This window comes from Apus apus, chromosome 14 (genome assembly GCF_020740795.1).
Source record: "Apus apus isolate bApuApu2 chromosome 14, bApuApu2.pri.cur, whole genome shotgun sequence".
Classification (NCBI taxonomy): domain Eukaryota; kingdom Metazoa; phylum Chordata; class Aves; order Apodiformes; family Apodidae; genus Apus; species Apus apus.
The window spans coordinates 4,478,045-4,499,698 of NC_067295.1; the positions used below are offsets into that span (position 1 = coordinate 4,478,045).

The 21,654-nt window shown below is 37.9% G+C and overlaps 1 protein-coding gene across 2 annotated transcripts in view; it reads right to left on the bottom strand.

Annotated features, from left to right (window-relative positions):
* Positions 1 to 21,393, bottom strand: part of SDK1 (sidekick cell adhesion molecule 1) — a 393,582-nt gene extending 372,189 nt beyond the window's left edge. For both annotated transcript variants that reach the window (XM_051632376.1, XM_051632375.1), the window contains exon 1: positions 19,961 to 21,393. In XM_051632376.1, the coding sequence (XP_051488336.1) occupies positions 19,961 to 20,450 (490 nt within the window). In that variant the 5' untranslated portion in view covers positions 20,451 to 21,393. The remainder of the gene's footprint in view (positions 1 to 19,960) is intronic.
* Between the last annotated feature and the right edge of the window lie 261 nt (positions 21,394 to 21,654).

Below are 21,654 nucleotides of genomic sequence, written 5' to 3' on the forward strand. Positions count from 1 at the left end.
AATGACAAGTTCCAATAAAACCCTGACCCTGCTAAAGTTATTGGTACTTCAGCTGTATATTCAATGTAATAGAGAATCTTGCATAAAATATTGCCTTCCATGAAAGTAAAGACTCCTTTTTGTATCTAGATTTTGCTGAAGAAGGTAACTGGATAGCAAACAAGTTATTAATCACCCCCAAAAGACTTGCCACAATTCTTAGCTCATCAAACCCCTCAACAGGTCAAACATCTCTCCTCACAAATCAAGCACGTGTTTCAATGACAAAAATCAAATGGATTACGATAACCTTGCATTATTTGTTGGATTAGTCTATACAGCTCTTGGGCTGAAGGGAGCGGAAAAATCCCTTTTAAGCCTGAAAAAATAATTTTAAAACATTGCTTTAGAAGATTTTTCCATTTTTAAGTTCCTACTCATACATCCAACTACACACATCTACAGAACTTGAAACACGCCTCGCACGACGCGTTTGAAGTCGCTGTACGCGGTATTTATTGACCAACGCGCGGTCTGTCTGTACCCCAAAGGGTCCCGCGGTCACTTGTGCTGGCCCCGCCCCGCCGGGACCCGCACCCTCCCGGCCTCCCCAGCCCCGCCGGGACCAGCACCCTCCCAGCCTCCCCAGCCCCGCCGGGACCCGCACCCTCCCAGTCGGGACCCGCACCCTCCCGGCCTCCCCAGCCCCGCCGGGACCCGCACCCTCCCGGCCGGGACCCGCACCCTCCCGGCCTCCCCCGCCCCGCAGTCCCGGGACTTGTCCCGCCCGGGGGGGACGCCCGCGACACGCGAGGCCAGGGTCCGCGCGGCGCCCGGCCCTCCGGCGCCCTCTGGCGGCCCTGGGGGGCACGGCAGCGGGCGCTGCCCTGGGCGGGCTGCCCCAGCACTTACACCCCTCAGGTTACTTTGCACTGGTTAAGCTCCAGCACTGGCGGCTCATCTCCCAGCCCTTCAGCCAGCAGACCTGTGCGAGTGACACCGCCCGACCCTCCCGCTCAGACCTCCCACGAGCAACAGATCCGTTAAGAGAGCGGCAGGCCTGGAGCTGCTCTGCTGCAGAGCTTGCTAACTCTAGCAGAGTTGAGAATTGAAGCACAAAAGAACTTCACAGTTAAAAGCAGTCACTTTGAAAATAATATATGAAATACAAATATGTAAAAGCAAACAATTATCTTCCATTTGTCAGTTCCTGTACACTTTCCTCCTACACTCGAGTGCTCTCAAGTACGTAAGATTTTTAAACCCACACCTCTGACCTTCTGACTTGTTCTGAGTTGCAGAATCCAACCCTTCTCCAAACAGCTTGCTGTGGCAAAAGTATGACCTCCTATTTAACAGAAACCATCAAAAAAAACCAACCACATTTTAGGAGCCTACACTACTGCTCCATTAAGTTTTTTAAAACACCATAGTCTGATACTTCTTTTCTCCTCCAATACAAATTCCTCCTCCCTGCAAAGAAACATATCCAATCTTCTTCCAAGCTATGTATCTTTAGCATTTTCTTGGGGGAAAAAGTCAAAGCAACAAAACAATGCAATTATCACACATCATATTTCATTGAACACTGTAATGTCCCTTATTCTCTACACTTAATATATTTACTTTATAGCTGACCTGCAAGTCTTGCAGAAGGCAACACTTAGTGCCGTTCCTCCAAAGCAAGAGAGAAGCTCGATTTCAGGCTCTGAGGACTGAAATTTTACATCACAGTTCTACCTTAAGGTATAAGTTAACAGTGGTTCCTCACCAGCCTACCAGCCTTAAGATAGACTAGATAGCCCTAAAAGATAAATGACCTAAGACATGAGAATACACTGAAAGCACATGAGCCTGAAAAGAATCAAGCCTGAAAAGAGCATAAAACCACCACCAACCTCTGAAGGAAGGCTACAAAAGTGCAAGTGCCTACAGAGAGTTGTTTTCTTGAGGGTTTGTTTTGCTGCGATTTTTTTTGTAGGATTTCTGGGGGTTGTTTCATTGGATTTTTTAATATTTTTTTTTTAATGAAGGTCCTAAGTGCTAACTCCTCCCCAGCGTTCTTATGAATTTCCAAGTGGTTTCTCAAAACTTGTCATTTGTTGAGGACACAGTTTGGACATTTGTTTACTTCACTAACAAAGGATAACCCAGTTCAGTTCTTTTCAAATTTCAATGCAAGAAGCATAGGCTCATCAAAACCCTGAAACAGAAAAGGATTATGTATAGCAGGTGTCTGAAATACCATCTACTTTAGCAATCTGGAGTACTGGTAGCAGTGAAAGCAATTAGACTCTGAACTCAAGAAAATTCTCTTCACAGCTCGGCTAGTTAAATAGTGAACAGATTGACAATGGAATCTCTGGAATCTCCCTTACTGAAGTGCTTAGAAAACAGATTAAATAAATATCTGTCAGGAATTGTGTTAGTATGATTGATCCTCCCGTAGCCCAGGAGAATATACTGTTGAATCTTTGAATCTTTCCAGCCCCTCTGCTTTTTTTTTTTCTCAGTGAATTGCAGCATCTGCAACATTGCATTTTAGCTAATTCATCTTTTAAAAAACACACTCAAAATTAAGCATATTTAGTTCAGTCATGAAGCAGCAGATGATCATAAAAAGCTCACAGCCTTATGGTGATGGTGGGGAAGAGACAAACTAGAAGACTGCCATTTCAACAAGGCAAGATAAGCGAGATGGGCTGACAGGCAGGGGGCTCAGAGGCAGGTGTGAGGAGCTGCAAAGGTGTGCAGTGCCAAGAAACTGTCTGAGCCAGAGAACCGTGTTTGGCATTCCTGGCACTGATGAAAAAGGGCAAGAATAAGAGCACTGGCTGCCAATGCTAAGAAAGTCTCTTTACCATTGTGCTCAGCCCAGAACAAAACACTGAATATGTAGCACCATCAAGCAGGGCTAACTGTTCCCAGAGGGAGAGGAAACCAGGAACCAAGCATAACCCCAACACAGGGAGCTCCCTCCCAGCACAGGGTGCAGTCCCACAGCACTTGAACACAGTGGGCAGAGGGAGGTGCAGGGAACATAATCCAGACAAAGCACAGGAGAATGATACCCAGATAGATCAATCAAAGGCAAAAAGAAACAGGAACAAGTCATAATGCACATCGAAGAATCCCATCTAAGAAACAAGCCACCTACCACAGAGGGCTGAGGTCCATCCAAGAGGCAGGGCAGGATAAAAACACACAACAAAGTTCAGGTAGAAACCGAACATCCACCCCAGCCCTGAGCTTAAATAGAGCTCCCGGGCCCAGGAGCAGAGGGTGTGGGTGTAGGGCCCTGCTGAAGCTTATCAGGGAAATTAGGCCCCTGATCAGCAGCACACCTGATTTTCATGTACATTGAGAGAGGCTAAAAGAGAGGTGAACTACAGCTACACCTGACAGTCTATTACTCTAGATAGCTGCTAATTCTGATTAACTTAAGCTTGCATCTTACTAAGTGCAGATCACTTTGTGTTAAGATAAAATGAGACTAGAGATGTTTGTATGAAAAAGAAAAGACTCTCTGACTATGGAGCCAAAACCTGTGATAAATCTTCAGTGATGCTCATGCTAGTTTTTTAATAAATAATGTTAAACTAATGGCCCGAAAGTACAAGAAATTCTACACTCTCAAAAACTCGAAACAAATTCTAGAGCAAAGCCAAGCAAGACTAATAGAATGTTTCCAATTTACTAAGAATAATTTACACAAACTTTTCATTATGAAAGACTTGAAATGAGTGGGAGGCTTTTTTATACAAATGATGATCCAACTTCAGCAAGATAAAGCATGCTTGACTTATCAATAATATCTCCTCTCATATAGTGGAAATTAAGCTTTTGCTGAAGTACCATACTGAAATTTGACCTATAAACAGAGTATTCGTTTCATTAGTTTTAATAAAATTGTGTGGAATCATTGCTCAATGATTTGGGGATGAAATTTAGCTAAATTAAAATCATAAGCCAGCCTTCCAAAACCAAGAATAATGAATTAATTCTTGGAAATGCTCTTCATTATCAGTTTACAGCAAAGAATGCTTAAACACCAAAAGTCAAGTCAAACAGCCTATAGTTATTTCCTGGCTTATTGAGTATCTCTCTTGTTGCTAAGATGGAGAGTTTGTAGGAGAAGGCAAAAGTATCCACATAACGATAATTACTTCTAATTTGAACAGAAATTACTTAATAATTAAAGCAACTATTTTAACATATTTGAAAATTTAAGATGCAAGAAATTGGTATGTGCTATACCTGACTTTTTGAAAACTGCTTGGGGCAGTTCAACTCACAAATCCAGCTTCAGTGTCAATAGACAAGACCTCAGCACTTGAGATTCCTAGTAGCTACTATCAACAAGGAGTAGTAAATGTTAGGTGTAAGGTTTGCTGGAGCTAACGGTTAACAGAGGGTATGTGTGAAATCCTTCATCTCCAAGTCTCGGATTCCTTTCTACAATGCTCACCCATTTGCTTATGCATAAATGCCTGAAAATCCTTCTTGCATCAAAGCTACAGGAATACCAATAAATACACAGGCACTGTCCTGTGCTCATCCATACTGATTTGCTGTTATCACAATCCTTGTTGTGCCTTTGGTAATATACTAGTTATTAGTCTCATACACTGTGTCTGGATGTGCTTTGAGGCTACTGTTTCTACTAGGGGACATTTCCAACATACAGGTTGGATGTATCCACCTTGTTTGAATAAATAATTTAACTTCTGGATTCTGTTGTATAGATGATACAATGTTCTACTTGAGTGTCCTGGTTTGAGCCAGGATGAAGCCAATTTTCTTATTAATGATTTTTTTTCTTCAGCGAACACTCTTTTAAGAAGCACGCTTGCTGAAACTAGCAGCAACTTTTCCAGCTGGTGGACTAATAACTTCAGAATGTTTACAGGTACTGCTGAGAGACCAAGGACACTTTGCTCCGCTTGCTGAATCTGCTGCTTTGGACACTAAAGAATAAGGGTTGTATCTACAAGCCTCCCATAGGGATGAGCAGACTAGACAGATGGCAAAATTGGCCAGACAAATTATTCCATCCATATATACATAATGCTGGGTATAAATGCAGGGATCACAGAAGTCAAGCCCCGTTTTCTTCTGTCCATGGCCAGTGTCCAGGGAGGACTCCATCTATCCATCTCCACCTGGGTGGGACGAGTAGGGGACAAAGAGCATTGTTGTCAGTTGTTTAATTGCTGATCCGGAGTTAAACGTGACAGTGACACATGGTTCTGTCATGCCAAATGGCTTGAGTGCAGGGAACAAGCCTGGTCCATTTTGTTTACCTACATAGATGTGCTGTTAGGTTCTGCAACTGTCTCTTGGCACAGAAAACTATTCACACTCCTTTTTGCAGACACTCAGTACCTTTATCTTCAGGATAGCAAATGTGGGTTAATAGAATCATAGAATCAGTTAGGTTGGAAAAAACCCTTATCAGTCATGTCCCTCAGCACAAGGAGTTCAAATCTGAAATTCTTTTAAGCTACTCCTTGAAAATTACTTTAATATGAGGCCACAGGACAAGACTGGAAGTCTTTTCCATTATCCAGTTGAAGCTGTCCCTAGGATGCACTTACAGACAGAGAAGGGTCAGTGGTCAAAAAGGGCAAAAACATAAACACACAAACAAGACAGATCCTGACTGTACCAATTTCAATTGATCTTTTAAACATGTTTTGTGATTTTCTTTCTTTCTTGACACTGCTCCATCTCCCTAAGAAAATAATCCTAATTAATTCCAAGTTAAATATATATATTTTTTCTTTAAATTATTTAAAACCTAAGCATATGTTTAACTGAGCTTTGCTCTTTTATTCACAAGTATTTATCTGCAGTTTTTTCATGGGGCCAAACAGGCCCAAAAGAAGTGCTGTCTGAAAAGGAACAAACATACAATTAACAGAATCCACAAGTCCTCTTCAAACAGCTGTCTGCTTATAATACAGATGAATACTCCAGATATCTCTCAAAAGTCTTCCAAGTATCCTGCCACTGAACATACTAATTTTATCTGCCAATTGTGCATTTTTATGTAACAGTAACTAGGTTAATGTCAAAGAACTGAAACAAAATTATATACCATATGTCATACCAGAAGCAGCTTATAAAGATTAGCATATTTATAAGACCAAAAAAAAAAAAAGCATTTTAAGTAATGCAAATATGAAAATATATATATATTTGTAAAAGCATTTTTTCCAAATCTGCTTAAATTTTTCTACTTCTACAAGATCAAAGAAATTAAATTCTGTCCTGTAGGGAAGATCTTACAGAGAGTAACATCTGATGTTGTGCAAAATGTCAATAATCTATATTTTTTCCTTTCAAACTGTAATGGTAGGGCTTAAACAAGAATCCATTTTGCCTAAGATGAAGAGATCAGTCAATTTTGTAACAGCCATAATGGCCCAAAACTTTCCAAGTTGAAAACCATGTAGAACAAGAACTGAATAGATAACTCTAACTAAAACTGAGTATTTTTGACATGAGCCTACCTTTGCATCTCAATTAATTTAGACAAACTTTTTAAACCAGGACTTTTTAAACTTTAAAAAACCAATTTAAATATCTGAAAAGTAATGCTCATTGAAGAGGAACAGCTAAAAGAGTTGTGTTTTTAACAGAAAACCAATGAGCAGATAGAGATGTTATTAAAAACAAAGCTAATGGATAATTAGCAAGCTATACTTACCTTTGTTATGGTCATTACCTCTCAAAGCGGCAATTAACTCAGAATAATGTTTGCCCTCTACAAAGGTGATGGACTAACATGTACTTCAATGTATTCCACATGTATTTTGTTATATTGCCTTCGGTGATAATATACTATTAAACTAACCCAATTTAACATCATTATCAACATAGCTTGCCAGAGAAAACTGTATGCTAGTTAAATATATATTTTGCTTAGTAGAAACTTCATTTCTTTATACAAGAATTCTCACAAAAAATAATTACAATTCTCTGGAAAAGTTTTCAAAATGTGAAACCTAAAAATAACTTTAATTATTAAAGGTACAGAAAAATAATTATTAAACACCTTTTGTTGATGAGTTTCACTGGCTCTAACCGGGACAATGAGGCTAATTTTTCCCATTACTGTGACACTCATTTTAAGAATCCAAAGCTGTGAGTAGCATGATTAATTCATATGGAAATATTAATAAAGTCTTCAGTAAACTCTGATCAAGCCATCTTCAGAGGCTTGATTCTTCTATCTTTATAATTTTCTTCAGTTAGACTGAGAATAATCTTGTCATCATCCACACTTTATGATGCACTGTGATAGAATTAATAGGGCTGTTTCCAGGAAATAAACAGTACAGCTACAGGAGCATTTTTGTTGCACAATTCTTTCAACCTACTATTCATAGCTAAGAAAGTACTTTAAATTTCCCTAAATAGCTATTAGGAAATACAGAAATGTGTTTATTAAAAGATATTTTTCTTTGCTTAAATTGTGTCTTGTTGTTGATATAAAAAGTAAATGAATGAATGATCTTTGCAGCACCAGTGTAATATTGATATTATGCAAGTGCTTCCCCAGCACTTGCTCAGATTATTTTGCCTTGGAAGAGTTTGCATAAGTTAATTGTTCAGAACTTAATAAACAATTCTGTGCATGATCCATGAAGAGAAATAGCATCCAAGATGGTCAAATAGCCATCAGGACATTAAAGAAGATAAATGACAAAGGATTCATCTGCCATTCTAATCACAGTAATCAAATAAAACTCTTCTACCTGTGTCCAGTCTCATAAACAACACAGATCAGAGGGGACCAAAGAGACAATACCTGGTAAGTAAATACCCTTTTCAAATAAGTGATGGAACATACTATACTTAAGTATCACAGCACTAATCCTTGTTTGATGTACAAAAAGCTTGTAGCTCACACACAAACCCAAAGGTTCAATGTTCATTATGATAACCAGGTTAGAGACACTGAGACACTGAAGGGTAAAAACCACAATCACGTGGACTTCAGGATTACAGCAGAGCTCCACCCCTCTGGAGTACCCCAAGATTCTTACTCTAAGAAAACCCCCTGCAAGATCCAGCAGCTTTTATCTGGTTTTCCTGCTGAGCTTCTTTCTCCTGTAACTTACAGCTTGTGAGACATGTATTCTATTCTCTACCTAGATGGACAGCAATCTACAAAACAAAAATCAAAACATGGGACTCCTTGGCTTTGTTATGAGCTGCTATGAAAATGATACATCCCAGAATACAAGTATTTGCATAATAAAATACTTACACTTAAATCAACTTTTCACCTGGAAGGAGTGTTAATCCCATTAACAATCTGAGTGAGTAGACAGACTAATTTTTCTGTTCCTCAAACCTGCTGAAGCACATCCTTTTTCACATAAAAAAAAGTCCCCCACATTTACTTCTGTGCAAAACAATTAGATCAGGCTGATAGTAAAAAGAGAAGAGCAATTTACACACTGAGATGAAAAAACTTAATTGATATTAGTCTGTGTAACAACAGTAATTCTTATTAGTAAACCCTACTGTATACTTTCATTCCTCTACAAAAAAAGTCTTCTTCCTTGCTTTATCACCCCATTGCTTCTGCCAGAAGAATTTAGAGGAGCAGATGAAAGCAAAATGAGTAGAGAGAACTGAGTGAAAAGGATTGCTAGAACAATATTTCCCCTCTTACATTGCACACTGAGGGTTACAGTTCTCAACACTATAAGGGTGCAATTCTTAAACTCCAGGCCAAATGACACAAAACATTCTTTCAGATATGTAAAAATAACGGGTTAAAAATTAATTATTAAAAACAGGGAAAAGGCATTAAAATGTAATTTTGAAAAATATAATTACCCATAACACAAATATGCTAATAATAGTATGTGAATTTAAAAATATTTTCTATGTAGGTGTAATACTTGGTGTACAAAAAAACCAGAAAAGTAATAGAACTTCTGATCAGAATCACTAGTAGGACTTGAGAGGATTTCAGCACACTGAAGGCTTCCAACAGCTGCAAAATATGACTTGCTATGGACAGGTTTTCTTATATACAGTACATTCTACTTGCCAGCTTAGCACATGAGCTCTGAAGAGCTATAACTTTTTGTTTGTTTGTCATGATGCAGCATCTGACCAAGCATGCATACACACAGTTGATTTAGCACAATAGCCACTTTTCCAGAATTTCAAAGCAGCTGCAACTGTTGGATATCTGGAAAAGTGACTGAGAGCTGCAAATCTGTATGAAATAAAAAAGTTTTCCACACAGAACATAAGATTTGACTGAGTTATGAGAAGCCTGTGTCTAGCAACTGTAGTACTGGTTTGAGGAGCTCTTTTGGTCACGGCAGTCATGTCCTTAGAACAGCACTACATCTGGTCTTGTAATAAAACAAACAGAAATATTTCCTTTCTTTCCCAAATCACATCATATCCACTCTTTGTCATATGTTAATAGCTCTAACAGAACTCTTCTGGTAAACACAGTTATGAATGTTAACTAAATTCAACTCAAGTGTGAGTGACAACTAGATGCATTGCCCATACCCAACACCAACACTCACTAATTGGTTATAAAAATGTGCAATATGCCATAATTTACCAGTGCAACAAGGCTTAATCACTTCATGCTGCAATGAATTTCAAGTAAACATGAGCAGTTACGCTATTAATTTTAATTAAGTGACAGGTAACACTTACTCCAGTGTAGCAAGTATTTGCAGGAAAGCTGAGTTACCAATATTTAGTGTCCAGCCATTCTACAAGAAGATACTTGGAGTACTAAGAATTCTTATAAGAATTGGTTTTATATGTAAGAACCTTTGGTCACATAAAAGTGTGGAAATTAAAAAACAAACAAACAATGCAGAACTTTGTATTTTATATAAATAATAAAACCTTTACCTCATTGTATTTAATTATCATAATAGATATTAAATAATATTGCTGAATATTTATTAACCTAAGAACTTTTTGACTGGACTGAACAAGCACAAACTGACATTTACTCTCTTATTTTGTTTACCAAGTCAGCAGAGTGATCAAGAAGAGCTAAGCTTTTTGTTACTGCCCAGCTGCACCAGCTCATGATGATTGAAAACTTCTGAGGATGTAACTTCACTTGAGCTCAGAATACATCCATGAATGAACAAGATTTGGGCTCATTTTTTAACAGGCACAACTGTTAACACTACAGATTTTTGTTGACACTGGAATGTTGTAAATATCTCTGTTCAGGTTTTGGTTAGCAGGAGACACAGCAATAACCAGTGTACAGAAGCTGACTATGATGAGAAACCTGAATGGGATTGACAAGGCATTGTTTAACTATGACACATTTACATAGTGAACGTAATGTTGAATTACCAGCACTTAAAATTTTTGAGTTTGACATGACTCATTCACTCAGAATTCTTAATTGAAGATTCAGAAAATATGCATAAATATTTGACCCATTAAAAGCTAATAGTGTATAATGTATAATGAAAATAATTAAATCTGAGGAAGGTTGCTATCAATACTAGTATAGAGAAGCTTGAAATAAATGTTAGGTACTACATAAATTACTTCAAAAAAGTTTCCAAAATACACAAATATAACATCTACTTTGCTATTCATTATTACTTCAAACTTGTGCATAAATGGGAGAGTTATCTTTCAGAATCCCCTGAATTTTTTCTGAAGTTGACTTAATTAAGCAATAGCATCACCAGCCTATGTTGTTGATTGAATTAAGGTAGAATCAATTAACCTAATCTCCCATTTCCATTAACAGAAACACTTAAAAGTGAAATTTTACCTATGTTGCATGGACAGTTAGCATGATCAGTCTATGAGCAGGAAATGCCTTCTCTCAGCCTGCAAGTTTTGAGAAGTTACTGTATAAAATGTGTATTATTTGAAGAAGAAGTAAACCCCACAAATCTCAGTAGTTCTTAAATATAATAATCTTGCATGCTAGTTCCAAGGGAGAAGATAAAACAGAACTATAAAAAAAAAGTTTAAGATAACTAGGGAGAATATTATTTTCTTTTAAAAATGTTATTTAAGAAATTATGATTGCACGTGATGCTGCAGGAAATTAATTTAACTATAATCCACATATTTTTATCCATTTAAGACACATCTGGTGTTGCTCATGATAAAGAAGTACGTATTTACATTTGTAACACAAAAATAATTCTAACAGGAAATTATTTCCTAACATTTACCTTAAAATCTGGTGTTTGAAGTGGTATGTATTATGATGCTTTTTAAAAAAATAACTTCAGTTACTCTCTCTTCACAAACAAACCTTCATGTCAATAAAAACAGCAAAGAGGAAACACAGGAGTTACTATTCTTGATCTCTTGTCTTTTAGTCTTATCTAACATGTTTGGAAAACAATGCCTGGCATAATTTACTACTAAATGATCTTCCTGATTATCTGTTGTGAGCAAAGCCTCCCAGCACAGTAAAAGTCCTTCTTCAGACAATGAGTGTCCTATAAAATCTATTCTATGTCCAGTTAGAGGATAACTAAAGAACCTTTTCTATAGTTTGCATGTAGAATCTGGGGTTTAAAACTATTGCCTCAGCCTTTTATTAGCAGTAGGCATTATTTGTATTACAATAGCACCTAGGAGCAATAATCAGAAACCAGGATTATATTGGGGTAGAGATTCTATCAACCTGGGACAAAAAGATAAAGAAAATAGAAGACAGCAGCAAGACACACAACTGGGTATGCATGCAAACAATGAGACAGTCTTCATCCTGGGACAGCAGTATTTCCAGTGCATTATCAACTCACTAATGTAAAAGGTTTTTTACACATCATAGAAAAAAAGGAGTGCTTGAAGACTTTAAAGGATGTATTTGTTCATGGACAAAGAGTTTCTTCTAGGAAAGGGAAACAGCAGGGAAGAAAGCACAAGATGTTGCAAGAGTTATATTAGTATGGTTGGAACCAGATTTTATTCAACCTCTTGATACTGATGGAAATAAACAAGTCCTGAACAATCTGCAAGAAAAGTTAGTAGCACCTCTACGTGTACAGATTCAAGAGGTCTTAAAATACACTAATCAGTTCACACATTTAAAAATACTGACAGAAAACTCCCCTTACCTGCTTCCAACACTACTCAGTCTGTCACTTGTCATGTGTTTTGTGTTATGATAAATGTATTATCTTTGAGCTGCAAGTATAACACTATATATTCCTTTTCCAATCACCACATACCATTAAGTTATTTTAGAAGTATTTAGTCATTATGTTCTGTGAACTTCTTGGCAGATAAGAAATAAGAAACAAGGGACATTCTCCTATGTGGAAGGAAGATAGCAATGACTGTTGTACTCAGTCTGTGTTCAATACAAATGTTAGGTGACCAAACAGCATCAGTATCACAAAATGTTTTATTTTTTTTCCTAAATGACTGGACATTCAAAACATTTGCATTATGGTTCTGTTATTTTCTTAGTATTTCCCTTGAAAAGTAACATTTCTACTGAGTAGATTTCCTATGAACTCAATGCCAAACACACTTTTCAAAGCCACAACATTCTCATGTAATAAATACATGAAGTTAGAATAATAAGCACCTGAGGATGGAAATAGTGTCTACCAGATCTTCTGATTCTTTGTGTAGTCATGAGTTAAAAACTCTTCCATTGCAGCCAGCAATCAATGTGAGACCATTTTGGCAACAGGTATTGGAGCTGTGTATCATTATTATGTATTTCCTTGTCCAGGAGGGCTCTACCAAACAAATTATTTTTCAGATAACTTGTTAGACCCAGGAGTTTATTAGAAAAATACATAGCTTATGGCTTGAAAGACTATAAAGTGGTTTAAAGAGACCTAAGGGCCAGTGATTTATCTACCAGAATCAACTTTCTCAACAGGCTGCCTCAACAGAGCATGGAAATGTGAAAAATAAGATTAAAGATTCAAGTTATCTGCTTAAAAACTGCAAATGCTTTATCGTTTATCAAGAATAGCACTTCAAAAGTTATCTGGATGGTGTGACAAGACTGTACCATCCACTTCCCCATTTTGCATCAAGTGGTATTGATGACTCCCTTTTATCAGAGTCGTTGGATCTCAAACGACCACTTTTACTTTCTCAATCTGCATATTAGATACCAATGTTAAGAAGTAATACCTGTGGAATTTGCAACTTAACTTACAAAGTTCCTATTTTAAGAAAACACTAGTATCTCCACACTAGTATCTAGGTTTCAGAACTGAGATATAAGGGGATTAAAGGGAACACTCTTATTACCTAATTTAGTACTTATTTTACAATCTTAGGCTAGGAAGATTTTCTTTAGAAAGACTCCATCTAGTGAAGGGAGAACTCACTGAGAAGTTCTTTCAGAGAAGAAATCCACAGTCAAGTCTTCTAATCCACTAACCTTTCTATTTTCTACCCAGGAACAGCAGCTTTCACACATTTGTTAGAAGTTAACCTGTGTATATTCCCTCGTGTTTTGTCTGAGTTTGAAAACTCTCCAACAATTTAAACTGATTTTAGTGATGGGTGCCAGAGTCATGCTCCCTGCCCATGCATTCTCATCACCTCTTCTGCACTGTCCCTGATGCTTGTGTGATCCCAGTTTGACCAAATTTCAGGAATTAAACCAGCTGAAAAACAACTTTAAAAACACTTTTCCATCAAAGCCTAGATCTCCATATTTAATATTTGTGTGGGTGACATTTGTTTTACACCTCAGGGGCATTTCGCAGATAAAACTGATGATTTGGAGTAAAGTAGTATTTATTCTAGTAATAGATTTATTTTTTTTTTTTGTAGCAAGGGCAGAACAAAAAATAACTGTTAGTAAACCAAGTATGTTAAATGCTCAAGATACAGCATACAAATGCCATTTATGTCTAGAAGCCAAGAATTTCTATGATTTATAGTTGTTACAGAAACAGTCATATAGTTTAAAGTAAATTGAGTATCTACATTAAAATGAAAGGTTCTCCCCTTCTCAGCCATGTAATCCCTTGAACTCAGACCTGTAAGTGTTACATGATCAAATTCCTATAGAAACTGTTGGAAGTTCCAGGACTGTGACATTTCAAAGACATCATCCATAAAAGTATTGGAAAGTTTTACTTGGATGAAAAAAATAACCATCATCATCACATCTATTTAACACCTCTTTATAACCAATGAACTGATAAAACAATACACTTCCCATATGAAAAGGTGCCAGCTACCACACATCTCCAATTTAGTAAATGTAACTAGGCTACTTGTGAGGCCACTTACCAGCAGAGTCCGAATGAATTAAAATTAGGAAACTGTCTGAAACAGTCTGCAACAAGACCAAGAGCAGCACAGGCAGAAATAACTCCAGAAATCCCAAATTCTTCATGGAGTTATATTTTTGTTCTGCATGAGCTGTGATGGGTGGTGAAGGGTCATCTTTGAGGCATATGGAGAGAAGAGTCTTTATTCACTAGAATATACTAACTCGATAGTCAGAAATAGGTACTAAGTCTCACCAATCACCTGCTTTCCAGGTATAACAACTGTTAAGTAGTCTAGTCCAATGCTACACTATAGCTGCTAACACTTCTTCCTGTAGTCCACACAAAAGTCTTCTTGTGCTGAATTTAAAAGATTTGAAGTAAATGAAAGATGGTGCCAAACACTGATAAGAAAACAAAATACTGAAAAAATCATCAGTGAGCAGTATGCAGTCTTAGTTCTAACTAAGGGAGACAGTAAAATTATATTTATCAATTTAAACTTAATGCACATACAAAAAGAGTTTAGATTAAAGATGCACAAGCTAGGGTAGTTCTGGCATTTTTTAATCTCTACAAAAATAACATAAAAAATATTCTAATTTCTATGTTATAACTTCAGGAAAACAATTCTGAGAAGACCAACAAATCAGCAATTTGTTAAAAACCATTTAAATACATATTATGTATGTATATACGCAGAGGTAGGAAGAAAGATCTATTTCTGCAATGAACTCAGCATGAACAAAATTTTGCTCCACAAGGAATCCAATCACCTCTAGTCTGTACACACACTCATTACAGCTAAAAGGTCCAAGTGAACTAAGTAACAATTCCATTCAAGTAAAGCTGTATGCAAAGTTGCTAAATGCATGTCAATTTTTTATTTTAATCAAAAGTGTGTGCAAGACTTACAAATCTGTGTTGGTAAGAATAACAAAACACAAAAAATTCCCTCTGAGACATGCAAAAGCCCTTCACTTAACATCTCCCTAACAAGTCACTTTAAGATTGCTTATTAAAATTTATATGGTTTGATTAATTGGTCAATCTTTAAAATATTAGCCAAATTTTGTCTTTGTTACTCAAACTATATTACTATGCATGGAGATGACAACTTTCCAGAACAACTGTTCAAGGACATAAGCACAGATTCCCTCCCATTCTTCTTACATGATGGCAAAATCACATGGAGTAACTCTGAGACTGAAGTGCCACTGCCAGCTCTCTCTTAGTACCCAGGTCACTCCTGCTTTAAGCATCTTCTGGTAGTGCATGAAAACAACATTGAACAAGCTCTTACATATGGTCTTCCTTCATCTCTAAGGGTACTATTACACTGCACTCTCAAGACACTATCTGGAACACTGTACTTAAAATGTTAGTAGACATGCAGACGTATCACTCTGAACTTGCTCTGGCAAGTCTTAAAGATTAGTCATTTTTCAGCAGAACATAAGCATATAAACCAAACCCAGATATACCACAGCAGAGGCTTGGAAGTCACATGATATGACCACAGAAAATGCCAACTCTCACCACCTCATTTCTATTTATACTAGGCTTGTGTCTACTCCTGCAAACAATTATTTAAATTAGTATAATTATATACACAAATAAGTCACCTGTTTAAACACTAGCACATACTTAAAATGTTCATCTACAGAACACGAAGGTAAATCCAATAGAAATTAATGAGTTTCCAATAAACACTAACAAAATCTTTTTTAATTAGAAATGCATCATTCTACATTGAATTCAGAATGCTTCTCACTCTCCAACAAGTATTGCTCTCACATTTAACCATTTGTGTCCTTCCAACACCTTAACACTCCATGCAAGTTGCTTATCATCTCTGTATCCAATGCAGTTTGAAATCTGCTTGAAAATGCTCCTATTCTTAGCATATTTATAAGTTACATCAGATAAAATGTTTGAATTTTAAAACTTAATACCCAGAAACATTTTGTTCTATTTTCCATGTCATGGCTTTGTCAAAGCAACTTAGATATCATAATACCTTAAATGCACATTCAGTTATGTGTAGAGTTCTGGATTACAGATTTGATCAAGTAGCATAAAAAGATTACACTTCCAGTGCTGTAAAACCAAGAAAAATCAGACAAGCTTCTCTTTCTTAATATTTAAAGACACCCATCTCCTGCTGGAGAAGCTTAAAGCTTTACACCGGTTTTATCTATTTCAAAATCATTCTGAAAAACAGCCATCAATCCAAAGAAGTATATTTTCTAAGTATTCTTTCACTCTTCAACAAAATGAAGATGTTAGGAAGGTACTGAAATCCATTAAGATGTATACAAGAGCAGCCTCTAGCAACTTCCACTCTATTTGCATAAGGGGATTTGTTTCTATTTTCATACAAATATTCTAGTATTTTAGTCAATATTTTATACCTCAGTAGGCAGCAGCATTTGTTAATCTCATACACAACTGAAAAATTCCAGTCTTGCAACAAACTCTGTGTATTCAACAGGACTATGCCCAGACATGCTAGACCACTGAGCTAGAGGTCATTGCAGCCTAATATTCCTCACAGTACAAGAGTTAGTTACTGTGTCCAAATGATTCACTTCTACCATCACCTTGCAAATTCTAATTGGATAATTATAGTGATTACAATTAGCATCTCATCACTATTTGATGACACACAATGACTTGAGGCTAACTAGCATCTAACACTCAAATTTAACAAAGATGCCATGAAAAGAGGCATCATGGTGGAGACTGGCAGATACAAAGAACTGAGTAAACAAAGAAATGTGCAAGAGTTTGGGGACTTTCACAGGTTAATTTTCCTGACAATCTTCCCATTCACAGATGGGCCCATGCAGTAAGCTAGGAGAGAGACATACAGAGTCTGGAAGGGGTCTCCATACTCATCTCCAGCCATTACACAAATGGGAATACCACTCCAGGCTATGATCATGGGACAGCCTTTGTCACCTGTACATTTCTTCCACTCAGAAATCACTCCCATAATGAGAAGGTCTGTCTTAGCAATGTTAAAGTTCCAAGAGAATGCTTTATTATTCAGTACAACCACTGCGTGTTTCGTAATAATTAAATTAACTTGGAAAAGGAAAAAGAAATCAAATAAATCATTATATCTAATTATGTAACACCTACCAGAAGACAGAAAAGCTGAAGAGCTAAGCACAAAATGAATTTACAAGTGGTTTTATCTGCAGTTTGCCTCTGGATCTGTTTTTACCTGAGTGATCATCCAAGTCTAGAGAACACTCAACCAAACTGTGGCAGCTGAAAACCTTTTCCTCCTTTCACCTTACAAGTATAAGATACTTAATCTCAATGACTTCATCTGATCTGTTTCCTATGAACTAAGAAGGTGCATTTCAGTATGCCTGAAATATTTATTTCTTTAATGCTGAAATAGTTATGATAGAAGCATTAGCTGGTTACATCATAGCATTATGATTCATTCAAAAGAGCCATGGCCCATATATTTAGGATGTTCATTTTTTTGTCACATAAAAAAATGGGACTCATGTAATTCTCTCATGCATATGACCACACCATTCCATTAAAAACTTTCTGTGGCTGCAGCAAAATTTCCATTTTCATCAAGGAGTTTTATAAGAATTGTAATCTTCTCTCTAAGTAAATTTTTGCATAAAAATGGTGACTATATTAAAATACATTATAATTCAGAGTGTAAAAAGAATCAGAAGTTATAAATTAATACAAATTTTGTGAAAACCTAATAGAAGCACTCTGCATTAAGATCCTCATGCTAGTTTATGGGTCAAAGAATTCTAAGAGGACTAACTGTAATTTGCTTTTTCTGCATTACATAGAAATAAAAATGTATATTGTTACTTTTATATTTCATTCTTTAATGTCTTCTAAAGTCCACGCCTTTATCTGCACCGATATTCCTCATAAACAACTTGTCTTGTTCTGTTCAATTCCCGTCCCTCTCTTAAATACTGATGGGTAAAACTAACTTGGTGTTAGGACTTTTCTTTAGTGTAATCGGTAAACACTACATAACTCCCCAATATATCTACTGCTTAACACTGATACCACAGGAAATGCTTAAATAATCTGAAATACACCATTGATTTTTTTTTTCTACATTATATGCTAAATAAAAGTTTCCATTCATTTTTTAGTCCAGTAAGATGGCTAGTTTACTACCAAAGCACAGAAAACTGTTCTACTTGGCATCTGAATTGATGCCTGAATCACTGGCACTTAAAACTGCCTTACATGACCTTTTTTTTTTTTTTCACATTGTTAATGTGAACAGCAAGAATCATCATTTGCCTTCCAAAATGAAGCATCATGTTGACATCTATCAACAACAACTGCTAAAAGAAAAAAAACAAACAAGACACAAACAAAAAACTAACCCCCCCAAAAAACCCAAAAACACAACTTGCATGAATTTTAATTTGCAGAGAGAATTATTTCAGGTACGTCTTGTTCCAGACTAACAATACCCTGTTAGGGCTTGCAGGCCTCAGCATAAGTAGTTTGGGAATAGTAATGACAGCACAAACAAAGCACTGAAAAAGGTTTATGAGGGTGGAGCCTCACAAAGGTTTATGAGGGTGGATTAAAACTCTTCTGTATCCTGCGGCTCCAAATTTTGAGAGGATGCAGCAGGAAACCCTGAGCAGACAAACTGCAACAGACTTGGCTTACAAACCCTCTTCCTCAACCCACAAGTCTGTCCAGTTATTAAAACTGAATGCACCGTTGTTCCCTATGAAATACTTGAAAACAAAGAACTAAAACACAAAGCCCATTCCCCTTCATTGGGCATTAACTTCCGCTTTTAATAACTAACTCATCGTCCCACACGATACAGTTCTGCTTTGTACGACACATACCACTTCAGCCAAACAATGCACACAGCAATAAAACTCAGCCCAGCAAAGAAAGTGAAAGCTGCGTTTGTTCAGCATGTTATTTGGCGCAGCCAACTGTAATGCTTCTCCCTGCCATTTATTGTTTACTCTGTCAAAGGATTATTAAGAATTAAGCTACATTTGGCAATTTTTTGAGAAGGGAATTTACATGCAAAGTGACTGACACTTGGTATTTGAAGTCTATTGGTCGAGTCTGACCCTTCGTTTACAAGTGACTCATTTGACTGCGAGGATCTCTGATGTGGAAATGCTCAGATAGGAATCAATCGCAGTTTTTGTCTCGGGTAAATGTTACTTGGCAGACCAAAAGAAACGGACAATGCTCAAGCCGAGGTTCACGTAGAACAGCACTCGTATGTTTAAAGAATTCCTTTTACATGCCTGATTTAGTTCTAGTCAGAGGATTTATGAGTCTGCTTCTCCTAATAACTTATCTCAGTGCACAGTGTTTTTAAACACACACACAACCAGCAGTTAACTCTTTTGCTGCCTGAAAGAACAGAGATGTACGGACGCATTAAAGTAAATAAACAAAGAAGGTATAGTCCCAGCAGGGCTAGTGATTCTCTCTGGGAGGGAAGGATAGCACGAGAAAGGGAGAGAAACACGTAGGTATAGTTTGCAAATCCCTGTTCCATAAAGAAGGGATTGAGTGTAAGAAACGACCATTCCTACATCAAATCAGCTCAGTGCGAATTCTGCAGTTTACCTCTGATAAGGATAAAGTAAAAGGGTTTCTCTGTACCCGAGTGAGATTCCCTTCCTCTTAGGAGCCAGATGCGGCATTTCTATAAACAAAAATGTCTCTAGCCCTACCTTGTGCCAGTGCTTGCAACATGTGGAGCTGAAGCAACAGAAACGCCCACCATCCCCGACAGAAGATGAAACAGAAGTTTAACTTTATCATCATTCCGCCTCGCCTGCTATTCCTCCGGGCAATAATTTGACGATCCACCTTTCTTTCAGCCGTTATTGCCTCACTGATCCCCATCCGATCTGACTGCCTGCCACTCCTGACAGCGCTTTGGTCATTGCTCATTCCGCACCCCGAGGCCGGGCTGCCTTTGGTGGGCAGGGAACATCGCACGCTGCCTTTGCCCCGGAGTTTGGGGGGAAGAGAAGCCCCCACTTCACAGGAACGGCGAACTCTTTGATTTGTGCTCACTTTGCATGCAACCCTAAAGCAGCACTCTCTGTGCCTCCCGGTATGGTAATCGCCGCCTAAGTCCATGTTTCTCGTGGAGGTATTGCTTGCACCAAAACAATCAGTCAGAAATGTGAAACACGTTTCTCTGCACTGACACATCCAATGCCTTCAAGAGAGACGGAATAAGTTTATGGGCGTCAGTATTTCAGTAAATCCGGATCCTTCAGCACATCGCTAACAGAAACAGAGAAAGACTGATCCATCTCAGCCACCAGCAGACAATCCAAAGTGTACCTTTCATACTGCAACGACGATGGAAACTGTTAGCCCTAGGGTTTTTATGAAGCGTGAGGAGTTTCCCAGCTTGTGTCCCATTCTCCTGTGAAAGCCTTGCGATAGAAGTGGTAAATTCTCGCAGAAAGGGAAAAAAGAAAAAAAAAAAAGCGTGAAGTTAAAAAACCCCACCAGTTGAAAGTATCTCGTTATTCCTTGCGCTAAGGATTTATTTCAGACAATTTCAAGATTAGCCATGCAGACAGGGTAGTCTCCAGATATCCCCACAAAGCTCTGCATAGTTTACATTAATCCGATTTTCCTCTGGGTACAAATCTCTACCGTCAATGGGAGGGTTTATAGGGTCCTCGAGCAGGTAAACTGAGCAGCTCTGGCTGTGATTCCGGCTCGCTGTGCAGCCAGCCAGAGGCCAGCGGCGGTGTCACTTGAACTCTCACGTTCAGCCGGAGGTAGAGAAAACCTCAGTCGATCGTATCTCCCTCCTTCTCGAAGATTGGTGCTGATCTCTTTCCTGCAGGGAGCCCACGACCAAAATCGTGTGTAATATGTGAAGCGCTTTTCTTCTGGCCGGCTGTGGACGTAGCAACGAAACAAACCCTCAGCTGGATAGTGCCCGAGGCGGGGGGAAGGAAAATCTCCCGAAACAAACAGCAACAAGGTGAAATCCTTCCAGCTCCGCTTAGATGGACTCCTGCTCTCCTTGTTTATGCAGCCCAGGGCTCCTGGTTCTTCCTCTGAGCGTCTCTGCCTCACAGAAGCTGTAAACACAGGAGGGAAAGCTCTACCACAACAGCAGCGGCGGCGGCAATAAAACCGTACTGAAAAAAAAAAAAAAAAAAAAAAAAAAAAAAAAAAAAAAAAAAGCGGCTAAGGTTTTACATTCAAACAATGCATCGGGTATTGTTTCAGTCCCGCCTCCCGTAAAGGGAAAAGTTTCGTGGGAGATTCCCGCCCTACCCCCCCCCCGTTAAAAAGAAAGAATATGAGTAGTTATAAAAGAGGTACACCCAGGATAAGCTCAAGTTAAAAACAAAGCACCTAAGCGCGAAGTTGACCAAACAAAAATCCT